Consider the following 15,723-nt stretch of genomic DNA (forward strand, 5'->3'; position numbering starts at 1 on the left):
ACCTTCACTTATCACCTGGCCGTCCAGGTACCCGCACGCTGGCCTCTGGGGTGTGCGTGCATGAGTGTTGCTTCTTCCCGCCTGACCTGCGGTTCCACACATCAGCTGACACCCGCTCTCCTCTTGCCCTTTTTAATACCGGTGCACTTGAAAATCATGTGGAAGTTACTTTCAAATCATTTGCTTTTCTCCTCCACATGCCCTAATCCATGCTGATAGAATCTCTCCTTCCTCCTCTTTTTCCCGCTTTCTTGATTGACAAACCTTTTATTTCACCTCTTACTTTTCCCTTCTCACCAACTCACATAGGACTGGCCAGTGAGGGGCAGTAGTGAGCATCCAGCCAGGCCCTGGGCTGCTTTCCTGAGCTGACTCACACTCTCCAGCCGGCGTCCCCTCTGCTCAACTCCCCACTGCTCCCAGCCCTTCCAACCTCCTTGCTTTCATATCTCCTCATCTCTAAACCAGAAGTTAATTTTCAACAGTTAAATTTAGGGCATGTGGTTTTAAAAGCAAACAAAACCCCCTATCATTTCATTTTTAAGACTGAGGGCAGGGAGAGGCGGAAGGAGTCAGAATGAATAAGTCATGGAAGGACAAAGCTCCCCACACAGAGTTTCTGACAGTTATTTTGTTCTCAGCTGAGGACAACATGCAGATGGTTTCTGATCAGAAGTGCGCATTCCACAGGAGAACTGGAGCCGCGCTTCAGTCTCCTTTTGATTTTTTTTTTTTTTTTTTTTTTTTTTTTTTTTTTTGAGACGGAGTCTCGCTCTGTCGCCCAGGCTGGAGTGCAGTGGCCGGATCTCAGCTCACTGCAAGCTCCGCCTCCCGGGTTCACGCCATTCTCCTGCCTCAGCCTCCCGAGTCGCTGGGACTACAGGCGCCCGCCACCTCGGCCGGCTAGTTTTTTGTATTTTTTTAGTAGAGACGGGGTTTCACCGTGTTAGCCAGGATGGTCTCGATCTCCTGACCTCGTGATCTGCCCGTCTCGGCCTCCCAAAGTGCTGGGATTACAGGCTTGAGCCACAAACGTTTTAAGTATGAAAAACTCCAACACTGGCTCATCTCTGAGAAAAATAACAACTCAGAATGTTTTCTTTTCCTGAGTTGTTCGTAGTCACCACCTATGTGTGTGTCTGTCCGGATTGTCCTTTAATGACGCATATATAGATGCCCTGCCTCTTATGTTAAAAAAAAAAAAAAATAGGAGTTTTTATCAAATTTAGCAGGATTCACTTGTCATTCAATAAACTATTCTTTTCCATACAGTGCACGTCATAAATAATTACTTTTGCCAATTAAGCTTAGGTAAAGTGTCTACATTCCTCTCCCCACAAGAAATCCCTTTTCCCACTCCAAAAGCCCTCTTTACTTTTAAAGCTGAGCCCTAATCAGTTTTCCATTCTCAAGTAGTTGGAATTGTGTCTCCTTTCCCACTATATGGTACTTCAAAAAGCAAAAATAAGAACTAGATAACACTATTAAATGTTTACTCTTTGCTCAGCACTAAGCCATGTGCTTTGCAAATGTCACATTACACTATGTCACTATTATTTCCATTTAAAAGGTGAAGAAACTGAGGCTTACTTAGGGCAAGTGAGTTGCCCAGCACCACCCAGGCCAATCTGACTGAGCCAGGATCTGAGCAGAGAGGTCCGACCCCACCCCACCGTCAGAGCTCTTGCTTTGTTTTGCAGTAATGGAGAAAGGTCTGTAGCTTTTGAAAAGGTTGCCAGTTTTGCTCTCAGACGTTTGAATAACTCTAGAAACAACAAGAGCAATCTCTCTTTATTTTCTTACTTTATTTTTGTTTATTAGGGACAGATTCTCTCTCTCTATTGCCCAGGCTGGAGTGCAGTGGTACAATCATAGCTCACTGCAGCCTCAAACTCCTGGATTCCAGTGGGCCTCCTGCCTCAGCCTCCCAAGTAGCTGGGACAACAGGCACACGCCACTGCACATAGCTAATTTTTTTTTTGTTTGTTTTACTTTGGTAGTGACAAGATCTCACTATGCTACCCAAACTGGTCTCAAACGCCTGGGCTCAAGTGATCCTCCTGCCTGGCTGCCCGACCTCCCAAAGGCTGGGATTACATGTGTGAGCCACAGCGCCTGACCTCTCTTTTTGGATTTGTTTTTAACTAAGAATAACAGCAGTCCCTGGGAGTGGGGGGTGGTGGTGGGAAATACTCACTTCATTAATTCTTTCAGCAAATATCTTTTCTCTAACATTCTTTTGGTGCTAGAATTATTCATAATGATGCCCAAACTGGCCACTTGCCTTATGAATGAATGAATATACTCTGCATTGCATGAAAAGACTTGTGAATGTCTAGTTGAGTGCTTTAAAAGAGAAGCGATTATGGCCAGGTGCGGTGGCTCACGCCTGTAATCCGAGCACTTTGGGGGGCCAAGGGTGGGCAAATCACCTGAGGTCGGGAGTTTGAGACCAGGCTGGGCAACATGGAGCAACCCCATCTCTACTAGAGAAGATACAAAATTAGCTGAGCGTGGTGCACATGCCTGTAATCCCAGCTACTTGGGAGGCTGAGGCAGGAGAATCGCTTGAACCTAGGAGGCGGAGGTTGCGGTGAGCCAAGATCACACCATTGCACTCCAGTCTGGGCAACAAGAGCAAAACTCCGTATCAAAAAAAAAAAAAAAAAAAAAAATAGAGAGAGAGGCGATTATTGTATCTTGAGCTCAATAAAAAGCATAAATAATCACAAACTCCCTTACATTTTCAGGCAACAATGAAATTACCGCGTTTGGTCATTAGGTGTCTGTATGCCAGGAACCTGAACCACAGTCGGTGTTCCAGGCCTGTGCATGAGGAAAGCTTCCTGATTCAAGGGACCAGCCTCATTGTGCCCTAATGCATACTGGTGGTGTATATTAATGCATTTTTCTGTGGCTTCTGGGTATTTATTTAGTCAGAAGGGACCCGTTCTCCCCCAGGATAGCACCTGACCCCTGCCAGCTTTTACAGGGGTTACAGTTAGTTTTGCACCTCCCAGGCAAACATATGCAAATTGGAAAGTCAACTCAGAAGCATCTGACAAGTAGTTGGTTTCTAACATTAGACACCAAAATGCTTTTTCACAAGTTATTCTCTCTTGAGGTCGGTTTCCATTCACTGGTAATCTGTGATCACGCATGCTTTCCTCCTGTGAGGCTGTTACCGCACTTTGCAACTTAAATCCTTTTTCTTTCTTAAAGACTTAGAGAAAAATTGATGAGAGGAAAGTGCTCGAAACAGCCCTGAACTCGCCTCAGAGTCGGTAACTCAGAAGAGACACCAGCCAGCACCAGTCCCTTACCTGTCATTTCAGTCTGAGCACTCGGCCTTTGATAGGGTCCCCAGCAAGGCAGCAGGCTCTGCACGACGGCCAATCCGTGGCTATGTCCAACCCGCGGATACCGGTCACACCGTCAAGCTGGTGACGCCAGAAACCCCAGAAAATGTATCTGAGTGTAGCTGGGTAGCATCAGCCACCCAGAATGTCCCCAAACCTCCTACCTTGAAGGTTCTAGAAGATGACAGAAAGGATAGCCCAGTTCTCCATATCTGCAAGTCAAAAGCAGCAGCAGAAGAAGGAGGAGGAGGAAGAAAAGGAGGAAGAGGAGCATCAACTTTAGGTGATGCTTCACACACCCTCCAGCTGTGTCACTTGCACGTCCCTGGCAGAATGATTCACTCCTCGACCTGTGTTGTGTTCTGCATTGAATCATATTAGCTTAGCTCACAAGTGTGTGCAGGGCGACTATGCAGAAAATGGCTCAAAAACTACCACTCTGCTTCTGCCTACTAATGGGGAACTAGCGGATTGGGTCTCTGGAATGTCTCCTTCCTTACCTGCATGGTAGAGGCATGAAGAGGGGTTTGGCGGTGTCTGTGCCTTGACTCACACAGATGCATAATCCTTTGCTGTCTTCTCTTTCTCTGTCTTCGTTTGCCTTCCTTATACTCTCTGCCCTTTGATTCTAAAAGCAAATCACGGGTGGAGAGGTCGGCCGAAGGACCTGGCTTGCCCACCAGTGTGGAACGGGAGAGAGGGTCCCGGAAACCAAGACGCTATTTTTCTCCTGGTGAAAGTAGAAAAACTTCCGAGAGATTTGCAACCCAACCTGTAACTTCAGAAGAACGAAAGGAATCAGATAGGTAGGCACGCGTATGTGCGGTTTCCTGGTCCAGGAACATGGCAATGACACAGGAGTTTTACCACACTGATGGCCTTGATGCTATTTATATAGGATGTTGGCGATTCCATAATTCTTCCATCTAATCTATAAGCATTATTTATTTGGCTTACTTAAAAGTCTTTTTAAAGAATGTTAGCCTTTACAGTGGTATTATGATACATACACAATTTTACGTTGCATTCAGATAAGAAGTAAGAAACATTATTTTTCTTCATTTAATGGTTTTAATGTTTTTTACCCCCTTGTTCAATTAGATTCCAGATTGCATATTCACCAGATTTTACAGTGAAAATAACTGAGGAATTTTATATTGGTTTTATAAATGTCCATCTACTTGTTGTATTTGAGTTTTATACTAAAGTGTCATATACTATTGCATAGAAATGGTAAGATTTATCTAGAAAATTGTCATCAGTGGTGTTTAATAAGTTGTTCTTGTGCCTGGTCTCTCTCCACAGGGTGTGTACTTGGCTGGGATTGTGTGCACACACGCTCCAGTGTCACTTCACAACTGTATGTGTGTTTTCACAACTGGAATTGCTACCAGGAGGTTATTTCTTTTCTTTTCTTTTCTTTTCTTTTTTTTTTTTTTTGAGACAGAATCCCCCTCTGTAGCCCAGGCTGGAGCACAGTGGCATGATCTAGGCTCACTGCAAGCTCTGCCTCCCGGGTTCACACCATTCTTCTGCCTCAGCCTCCCGAGTAGCTGGGACTACAGGTGCCCGCCACCACGCCCAGGTAATTTTTTTTTTTTTTTCGTATTTTTAGTACAGATGGAGTTTCACCATGTTAGCCAGGATGGTCGGGATCTCCTGACCTCGTGATCCGCCCGCCTCGGCCTCCCAAAGTGCTGGGATTAGAGGCGTGAGCCACTGTGCCTGGCCAAGTTATTTCTTAGAAGAATTTAATTGCATTTTTATTTTTACTTTCAGTATGGTGTTTTGTTTCGATCTTCTGCTCCCACCTACTAATGTATTATTATTATTTGCTAATGTCTTTCCTAGGTGCACTTCACATTCAGAAATGCCAACTATTGATGGCAAGTACCTGTTTCCCTGTTTTTCATTTGTCTTTATTATCTCATCTAGACTGGATTTAATAATAAGGTTTTTGGCTTTTTGAGAGAATAACATGATGGAGCATCTTGTCTCCCTTTGCTGCAGGTTTTCATTCTGTGAATATAATAAAATCTAGTTGAAAATTTTCAGATGAGGTTTCCCTTCTTTCTGAGCGCAGTTAGAGAATCATACAGTGACCAGTATAAAAACAACTAATTCAAACCAAAGGAGCAGGTTCTTCTTGTTGTGCTGCTGCTACTATTTAAAACTATAAGAAAATGCCTCCATAAAATATATTCATGAAATATCGATCAGACAAATGTTAGAGTAGAAATCTCTGGACAGAGTTTGCTTTGGTTTGGCTGGGTTGAATTGCAAGGGAAATTAGTACCTTTTCACTGAGCAGAAGAATGGGCTCCCTGCAAAGGGAAACTACCACCAATTCTTATTTTGGTGCACCTATTCTTGTACTCAAAGATTTCCAGGCCAGCCCTGAAAGACTTTTTGGAGACCAAACTTACCTTTTCTAATGATGTCCAGTTTTTAATTTGTGACTTTTTACAGATGAAGAAAAGGTGGATGAATGAGCCAAGCTGAGCATCACCCCTAAGAGGTTGCTTTTCAGGGTAAGCTGTACTAACATGCTTGAATAGAGATCATGACCCCTGGTGCAGTAATCCCAGCTACTTGGGAGGCCAAGGCAGGAGGATTACTTGAGGCCAGGAGTTTAAGACCAGCCCGGGTAACATAATGAGACCACATCTCAAAAAAAAAAAAAAAAAAAAGTCATAAGCCTTAGCTGGGGAGACTCTCATGGCCCCAGCCTACTTAATGCACCTCTGGGCATGCTAAGGCCCTCCCGGCTCTGGCCCACCTGTTGTTCTCTTCCTAGTCTTTGGCTGGTTGTGGCCACCTCATGCACACAGCATGAGTGTACGCTTCTGACAATGATACGAGGCTCTCATTAGTGGCCCCTCCTGTAGGTCCTGTTGGAGAACAGAGGGCAGACTTTTTACTACCCCCATTTCCTTTCCTTGAATTTATATTCTTTATTTATTTATTTATTTATTATTATTATTATTATTTTTTTTTTTTTTTTTTTTTTTTTTTTTTTGAGACGGAGTCTCGCTCTGTCACCCAGGCTGGAGTGCAGTGGCCAGATCTCAGCTCACTGCAAGCTCCGCCTCCCGGGTTCCCGCCATTCTCCTGCCTCAGCCTCCCGAGTAGCTGGGACCACAGGCGCCGCCACCTCGCCCGGCTAATTTTTTGTGTTTTTAGTAGAGACAGGGTTTCGCCGTGTTAGCCAGGATGGTCTCAATCTCCTGACCTAGTGATCCGCCCGTCTCGGCCTCCCAAAGTGCTGGGATTACAGGCTTGAGCCACCGCGCCCGGCCTATTTTTTTTTTTTTTTGAGACGGAGTCTTGCTCTGTCGACCGGGCTAGAGTGCAGTGGCCGAATCTCAGCTCACTGCAAGCTCCGCCTTCCAGGTTTACGCCATTCTCCTGCCTCAGCCTCCCGAGTAGCTGGGACTACAGGCGCCCGCCACCTCGCCCGGCTAGTTTTTTGTATTTTTTAGTAGAGACGGGGTTTCACCGTGTTAGCCAGGATGGTCTCGATCTCCTGACCTTGTGATCCGCCCGTCTTGGCCTCCCAAAGTGCTGGAATTACAGGCTTGAGCCACCGCGCCAGGCCTATATTCTTTATTTTTTTAGTGACAGGTCTTGCTCTGTTGCCCAGGCTGGAGTGCAATGGCACAATCATGGTTCACTGCAGCCCCAACCTCCCCTGCTTAAGTGATCCTCCCGCCTCAGCCTTCTGAGGAGCTGGGACTACAGTCTACACCACTATGCCCAGCTAATTTATGCATTTGTTTTTAGAGATGGGGTTTTACCATGTTGTCCAGGTTGGTCTCAAACTCCTGGGCTGAAGCAATCCTCCTGCCTCAGCCTCCCAAAGTGCTCAGATCACAGGTGTGAGCTACTGTACAGGGCTAGTTTTTTGTTTTTTGTTTTTTTAATTGTTTATGTGCTTGCATTGGACACATAGATATCCTTCCTGAAAAAAAAAAGTTCATCCCATTAGGTTACTGACATCCCAAAAGGACTCCATGTCAGTGCCCTGTTCTATGGACCTGCTGTTAGATCAGCTGCCTGCAGTTCCTCCTCCAGTTGCTCCTCAGTTTCTTGGTGCATTTGTAGCTAAGTATATCCTTGCACTCTCTAGGAACTCTTTGCAAATCAGTTTTATTTTTAAGTAAATATTTGAATGGTGTAAAATAAGAAGTAGCTACCCATGGGAGCAAAGCAGTAAATACATTTTTTAAAATCTCCTTTTTAGGCTCAATAAATCTACTTTGATGTGTCTATAGATTTTGTAAGGACACTGATACTTTAAAAAATTAGATTGAAAACCATATTCTAAACTACAGACATAATCTACGGATTTGCATAGAACAATACAGTGTAAGTTATAATAAGGGTTTTGGTTTGTGAGTATAGCACATTTGAATGTTAAAAGTATTGTTTTGGAGAATTAGAATCGTTCAGGAGTAAATGGTTAAAGCTGACTTCCTGTGTCTCGCATACAGGAGAGAAACCAATTGCCACGAAGCATTTTGCCTTGTGGGTAACCCTCCGGGAAGTGTAGCGTGCTGCGTATTTGCATAAATCCCAGTGGATTGGGTCACCCGCCGTGTGCCCACGGCTTGAACTCCCAGAGCTTCGCTGCTGGGGGCGAATCGCTGGAAGAACGTTCGCCTGAGGAGTTCAGTGCTTATGCTGCTCTTTTCCTTCCCAGCGGCAGAGTTCGGGGAGCCCACTTCCGAGCAGACGGGGACAGCTGCTGGGAAAACTGTTGCTCAAACCGCAGCCCCGGTGTCTTGGAAGCCCCAGGGTTCTTCGGAACAGCCACAGGAGAAGCTCTGCAAGAATCCATGTGCGATGTTTGCTGCTGGAGAGATCAAAACGCCGACAGGGGAGGGCCTTCTTGACTCACCCAGCAAAGCCATGTCTATTAAAGAAAGGTAATGAGATTCGGTGAGCGAAAAGTAATTCTCTCGGGGAGGAGCTTACAGCTTGCTTTAGAAAACGATCTGGGTGATGGGCAAAGAGATGAAATCACACATTCAGCTTCTAACAGGGCTGGGCTGTTGTCTTGGAGTAATTTGGGGAAGCTGAGGTGTTTGAGAGTGAACTGCCTTTGCTCGTGAGCCTGGTTCGGTAATGATAACAGGGCCGGTTCCAGACTCAGATGAGAAAACAAACAGAAACAGATTTCTGCTTTATTTATTTGCTTCCACTGTCCCAATGTCTTTTATAATATTAAGTTCTTGGACTATCTAGTGACAGGAGCTGAGATCTTGGCTCTTCCACTTTTAAATACACAGGATTCATATCGAATGCACAAACCACTTGTGGCTTTGTGTGAAGTATGTGTAGAGGGAGTGAAGATAAATGTACATACAAGACATACATCTTTGGGCTTAGAATCCAAGTTTTGTTTCCTTTACAGATTGTAAAATGGATGACTTTTCTGAACTGCGTTTAGAAATTGTATGTCAGGTAATAGCTTGAAAGATTGCATTTCAGCATCAAATAACACAGTAGCCTAATTTCTTTCAAAATAATGATGTAGGGTGCAGAGGAATATATTTAAATGAGACAGATACAGAGAATTGGAAGTCAATTACCTTGGGGGTGTGTTTTCCTTGTGAACTTTTAACCACAGTTGAATTAAGCACCAAAAGATACAATAGTGGAAATAAATTCAGGGTTTGATAGCAGAATAGGGTGACTAAATAAAAATGTACTGTACTCAGGTGATGGACACAGCCTGAATACCGTGACTGGGTCTCTACACATTACATACGTGTAACAAAATTTCTCATGTACCACATCAATTTGTACAAAAAGGAAAAAGTCTTTAGTAGGAAAAAAACATGATGGAATAGTGACAGGAAAACTGGGTGAAGAAAAGTCATGTCAACTCCATATTAGGAGAACCATTTCCAACACCTTTTCCCACAGTTCTGCCAGCCTCGACCCTTCCTTACACCTGCCACCACACAGAAGTCTGCATGCTTTGTTAGGCACTGACCATGGTTATTTTTCTAGATACATTTCAAACTGCCTAAGACTATACCAAACCACAAAGAAAAGACTTTTCTTTTCTTTCTTTCTTTTTTCAGAGACAGGGTCTCCCTCTGTCCCTCTGTTGCCCAGGCTGGGGTGTAGTGGTATAATCACAGCTCACTGCAGCCTCGAACTCCTGGGCTCAAGTGATCCTCCTGCCTCAGCCTCCACAGTAGCTGGGACAATAGGTGCGCACCATCATGCCTGGCTAATTAACAACAACAACAACAACAACAACAACAACAAAAACTCTTTCTGGAGATGGGAGTCTCACTATGTTGCCAAGGTTGTTCTCGAATTTCTGGCCTCAAGCAAGCCTCTCACCTCCGCCTTCCAAAGTATAGAGATTACAGATGTGCACCACCATGCCTGGCCCTTCTTTCTAGTTTTAAGCCAAGCTTCTTGAACATTATTTATAAAATAATAGATGCCATCTTTTTCAACTGACAAGTTAATAAGATGGTTAAATCTGATTGACTTTCTCCTTTACTTACTTAAGATTCTTGAAAAGTTAGACCTGGCAGGCTGAGGGAAGGGGCAGAGGGGTCAGTGCAGTGAGGCAAAGGATGTCTTCAATCGGGGAAGCAGTTGGGCCTATTGAGGCTTGAAGTTCTCTTCCACGAAAACGGGGCTCGAAGAGAGTTTCATCCCAGAAACCCAAGTGTTGATAACTGGTTTGGTGAGGAAGAAGAGAGATCATTTAAGGAAATTAACAATAAATGTCACTCATACACAAGTTCTGATGCTTTACACATGAGAAAATATCCCTGGGGTATTCCCCAGTGGAAAATACTAATATTATGCCCCCTTCTTTCAAAGGCTTTTAAAGGAGCCTTCCCATCTTTGGGAATATTCTGTCCATCAGGACTTAGGACTTTTGATGAAGAAGTCCTGTGTCTACCCACTAAGCAGTAATTCCTGATTTACTTGCCTGTTTTTTGGTAAATTCTAGTTGATCTGTGTTTTTCTGAAAGTTTTAATCTTACTGTAAAATTCTCATTTTTAAAACCGAGACACTGGAAAGATGAAGCTTCTTAGCTTGGACTTTATGGACATCTAGGGCGTTCAAGGGTGGCTGTAAAGTTTCTGTGAATGGCCCGGAAGTGCATTCAGAATTGAATGCATGAGCACGCACACCTGCCGGCTAACAGAAGCCATAGCTTATCCTGGTCTCCAAGAGATCCCTGAGCCCAGTCTGTTCAGAATCATGATAGAAAGGAACGCTTGATTGATATTCAGCTATTCAGTTTGTTAAAATATGTTTAAGAAAGGACAAGGGACACTTTATTTAGCAGCTATGTTTGTAACAAATTACACTAATGCAAAATATATTGCCAGTGATCTTTTCCCACTTACCTTGACAGTACTTTTATTTGTACTTTGCTGGAAATAACTAAACTACATAGTTTATTTTTATTTATTTATTTATTTATTTATTTTTTGAGATGGAGTTTCGCTCTTGTTGCCCAGGCTGGAATGCAATGGCACAACCTCGGCTCACTGCAACCTCCGCCTCTTGGGTTCAAGTGATTCTCCTGCCTCAGCCTCCCAAGTAGCTGGGATTACAGGCATGTTGCACCATACCCAGCTAATTTTTGTATTTTTAGTAGAGACGGGGTTTCACCATGTTGGCCAGTCTGGTCTGGAACTCCTGACCTCAGGTGACCACCCACCTCGGCCTCCCAAAGTGCTGTGATTACAGGCGTGAGCCATCATACCCAGCCTAAACCACATATTTTTACAATTTATCTATGATAGCTTTTCCCTAAATGAGACTTTAATCTCTCCCTTTTGTGAAAATGAAATAATGAAGCTTAAACTATTTAAAATAAGAATGCTATTCCTACATTTATTTGGGCTTTACTTTTCTTTCTTGAGGAAGAAGTATATAAAATCATAGGACTTCCAGACTTTATTCTACATACCTCTGACTGCCTCATTTTACCAAAGGAGGGATTTAGCTCCAGTAGCCTCCAGGGCCATGTAGTGAATAGAACTGACCTAGGAGCCATGTCTCCAACTCTCTCCCCTGGTCCACGGCAAAACTGCAGTGTGCTCAGATTAATGTTAGAACAGCCAGCCCTGTGTACTCTATCCAGGAGAATACCGTAAGAGGACAGAAATTCCAGCTAGACAGCAGTGTTAGAAAGACACACGCTCTTTCTTCATGAATTTTCTCAGTGCACATGCTCTTAACATCGCTTATTCAAATTACACATCCACATTCACATTTCAGAGTCTAAGAAATTGAGCCTGGAATTTACAGATTTCCTTTATCGTTTTTTATCAATGGCTGTGCCCACTAAAGAGGGCAGGTCTGTCTGCTTCAGCCTTGTTGTGTCAGTCTCTCCCCCGTCCGGGGCCTGACGATATTGAGTGCTCCGTGCTCAGTGCTACCCAGCATCACAGACTGCCTTCCGCATTTTGCACATGATACCTCCTCTGATGTTGAAGAGAGCCTTCAGAAGAAAGCAATATTATCCCCATTTGTAGACAAAAAGTGGAGAAATTAAGAAATTAAAGGAAACCCTCCACACCCTCCTTTTTTAGAAAATGTTTGCTGCTCAAGGAAATCTACCAAAAAGTTATTTTGCGGTTTTCATCTTTTCTGACATTGTGAATGTCAAATCTGAACCATAACCAGCGTAAAACATAGGATGCACTCGACTTTTCTCACTGGATTAGTAAAATTGTTGTTTTATAACTGTCTAAATTATTTGTGTTTCAATGATTCTTGTTTGGGAACTTCTTTGAGAAACATTGTGAATTAAATAATTCTTAAGTTATTTAGGGATAAAACCTTTGCTATTGCTTAAAGAGTACGTTAGGCCTTTAGAAATCTGATCTGCACCATGTCAGAAACAGTGGCATCTGGGCTTTCTTATTTGGCGAAGAAAAATATTGAAAATAATAAAAGAGCCTTTATTTCACTTCGGGAAATTGGCGGCGTGTAAGGACTTAGTGGAACTCCCTGAACTGTCGCAGAATCCACCTCACGCCTCTGTGGAGTTCTGCTCCAGAGGGGCCGGCTGGAGGCTCCTGTGTTTCCTGCCTGCCGGTCCCCGCCCCAACCATCCACCCTTCCCCATCCCATCCAGCCAGAGGCTGTCTCCCTGTCTCCAAACTCCCGGTTCTTACCTTGTAGCTGGGAGATTTCAGCCACTACAGGGCCCCAGATTTATGTAGGAATAAAAATAGAGATGCAGTTCCCCTTTGCTCTCTTTCTTTTCTTTTTTCTCTTCTTTTTCTAGGCAGAATCTTGTTCTGTTACCCAGACTGGAGTGCAGTGGTGTGATCATAGCTCACTGCAGCCTCAGTCTCCTGGGATTCAAATGGTCCTCCTACTTCAGCCTCCCAAGTAGCTGGGACTACAGGCGTGCACCACCACACTCAGCTGATTTCTTATTTTCATTTTTTTGTAAAGACAGGGTTTTGCTCTGTGGCCCGGGCTGGTCTCCACCTCCTGGCCTCAAGCGATCTTCCCACCTCAGCCTCCCAAGGTGCTGGGATTACAGGTGTGAGCCATCACACCCAGCCCTCCTTTTCTGATGTTTGATTGTCTCCCACTTAAAAGACACTTTTGTTCGTTCGTGTCTCCAACTTGTGAACCAGCCAAGACCAAGATCTAATATAAGTATTTATGTATGCTGTTCAGCCTTATCTGAGATCTATGGGGTGCCTATAATTCTCTAAAATGAAGGGAGAATTCTAAAAAAGAGAGAGAAAAAACACACTTTATTTAATATTAGGGGCAGATGGTTGTCGTGTCTCCTGTTTGACCCAGCCCTGACTGCTCTGAGTCTGAAGTCCTTGTTCTCACCAAGCAGGGCTCTCAGGCCAGCATTCCCTGCTGGAATAGTGTAAGGTATGGAAGAAGAGGCACCGTTTCCCTGGGTGGCCTGGCAGGCACCTGTCATGGTGGCCCTGGACCAGGCGTTGGGTGAGTGGGCCAGTGTTGTTCCACTCCCTGGATTTACACAGCCCCAGGCCAAGCCGCTGCCCAGGCTCCCGGCATCACAGTCCTGCAAACAGCACTTCAGCTTGGCAGTTGTCAGAAGCGCTGACAGTTGTTTGAATTGCACCAGCAGGAATTTATGTCCTGTGGTAGACCCAGACGTCGGCTCCTCGACCCTCTCAGAGCCTGGAAGTCTGCGGTGAGCCGGAGGGCTATGAGCTCACAGGAGGAAGGAACACATTTGGGAAGATCTCCCTCCCTCCTCAGCATGGTGGACACCAATGAGGAAATCAAAAGGGACAGGAAGAACCCACTCAAGTTTTAGTTACGAGTTGTTCATCATGTGCTCCATAGGCTGGAGGCGAGGGCTGGCTCCAAGTGTCATGGGGGCTCCATGGAAGCACAGTTTCTTCCAGGTTATTCTGGTTACTCTATAGTCTTCGGAAGACCCTAAAGGTAACTCTGCCAGCACATGTAGAAGCAAAACTTTAGGGTTTTGGAATGGAGAAATTCTTTGGAGACCTTCCCATGGTGGGAGAAACCTTATAAGAAACCTTATAAGAAAGGAAAAACCTTGTAAGAATCCTATGCCATTCCTAAAACGGTGTGACAAAAATGTGTCTGGTCAGCTAATGTTCTACCGCAGTGAAACAAGCACAGGCAGGCAAGGGTTGCAGTCACGTCTCTCTGCCCACTAACATCCAGTGTGACCTCAGCCAATGGAATTCTTGACCCGGATGTTCCCATGTTCCTCGTCCGTGGGAATGGGGATAACAGTTCCCTGTGTCTCGGGTCACCGTGCAGATCGCAGAGTATAAAGTGGATGAGGCGGTGATCTCAGATGCCACAGCTTGTGTTTTTCCAAGTCAGTTTTAGATGCCACAAAGCAACCACCAGGGAAACCGTCCTATGACACAGGTGCTGGTGTCCTTGCCCTAGACTTTTGAGAGCTTCTTTTTCAGAAGGTCTTCAAAGACCAGAGCTCATGACTTCTAATAAACTCAGGAAGATGAATTTGATTGTTTTTAAATTCATCATTTGGATCCAACCTGATTAACAAGGTGGATGGTCAAGAGGAGTAGCTGCTGGCCTGAGTCGAAGGTGAAGTGAGGGAAGCTGGTTCTGGGGCCAGTTTGCAAGGAGAATATCAGTGAGATGAGTGCCTGGCTCCACGAGATGATGAACTGGAAGGACTTCTTCCTTCTCATTTGGGTATTAAAGTGCTGGCATGCTTACTTTTTGAAAGTCTCGTTTATTGATGCTTTGAAAGCTCAAGCACAGCATGCAAATACCAATTTCTTTTAATGATTTCATTTTGTGAGATTATTTTATTAGAATAAAACTGACTCATTCAAAATAATTGGAGAAAAGATGAATCATAGTCATTATATAGTATGAAATGATGCGGATTAAAACTCTTGAAGGAATTTGGACTTTGTGTCCAAGCCCACGAACTAGCTCTTGTAGCGTGCAGGGTGTTGTTCAACCTTTGAGAATTATAGGAGTTAGGACTAAATGAGACCTTGACCAAAGGGATCTGCATGAGATTGGTAAGGCAGCCTTACCACAGTTCTAGAGAACGGGCATGTGAGATCGTATCTGCTGCCACTTAGGAGAAAGAGGAAAACAGAAAGGAAGGGAGGAGAAGGAAGAGATTGAGGAAGGGGGCAGGTCCAGAGTTCAAAACTCCTGCCTCCTTTGGGGAATTCCTTTCTTCACAGCTTACTTCCCATTATTTGACTGAGTGAATAGACAAGTATAGATGTAATTGTGTACACATATGTAGACGTCACTGGATTCTTAAATACAAAAAATTTGTTTTCTTTTTAACTTAACAAAACATTTGTCATAGGATATATCTCATCCCATCTCCAAAACAAATATTTAATGGGAATCGGGAAGCTTGGAAGAAAGACCCTTAGAGATCATCTGGTCCAGTTCCTGATGTGGCAGATACGGGAGGGAGAGCTGAGGTACTCAAAGGGAGTTAGTGGCCAAATTGGGACAAGAGCTGATGTGCTGCTTTAAAATACACTGTTGTCTAGACGTGGTGTCTCACGCCTGTAATCCCAGCAGTTTGGAAGGCTGAGGCGGGTGGATCGCTTGAGGCCAGGAGTTCGAAACCAGCCTAGGCAACAGAGCAAGACCCTGTCTCTACCAAATGGAAGTTTTAAAAATTAACCAGGCATAGTGATGCACACCTGTCGTCCTAGCCACTATGGAGGCCGAGATGGGAGAGTCACGTGAGCCCAGGAATTCGAGGCTGCGCTGAGCCATGATTATGCCACTGCACTCCAGCCTTGGTGACAAAGTAAGACCCCATCTCTAAAACAAATTTATAAAAATAAAAAATACAACATTTATGGATTATGC

The 15,723-nt window shown here is 44.4% G+C and overlaps 1 protein-coding gene across 1 annotated transcript in view; it reads left to right on the plus strand.

Annotated features, from left to right (window-relative positions):
- Nucleotides 1-7,888: 7,888 nt before the first annotated feature.
- LOC126963356 (supervillin-like) overlaps nucleotides 7,889-15,723 on the plus strand; it is a 41,687-nt gene continuing 33,852 nt past the window's right edge. The window contains 1 exon segment of the mRNA XM_050805636.1: nucleotides 7,889-8,287. Coding sequence (XP_050661593.1) covers nucleotides 8,040-8,287 — 248 coding nt within the window. The 5' untranslated portion in view covers nucleotides 7,889-8,039.

The sequence above is a fragment of the Macaca thibetana genome, chromosome 9 (genome assembly GCF_024542745.1).
Source record: "Macaca thibetana thibetana isolate TM-01 chromosome 9, ASM2454274v1, whole genome shotgun sequence".
Classification (NCBI taxonomy): Eukaryota; Metazoa; Chordata; class Mammalia; order Primates; family Cercopithecidae; genus Macaca; species Macaca thibetana.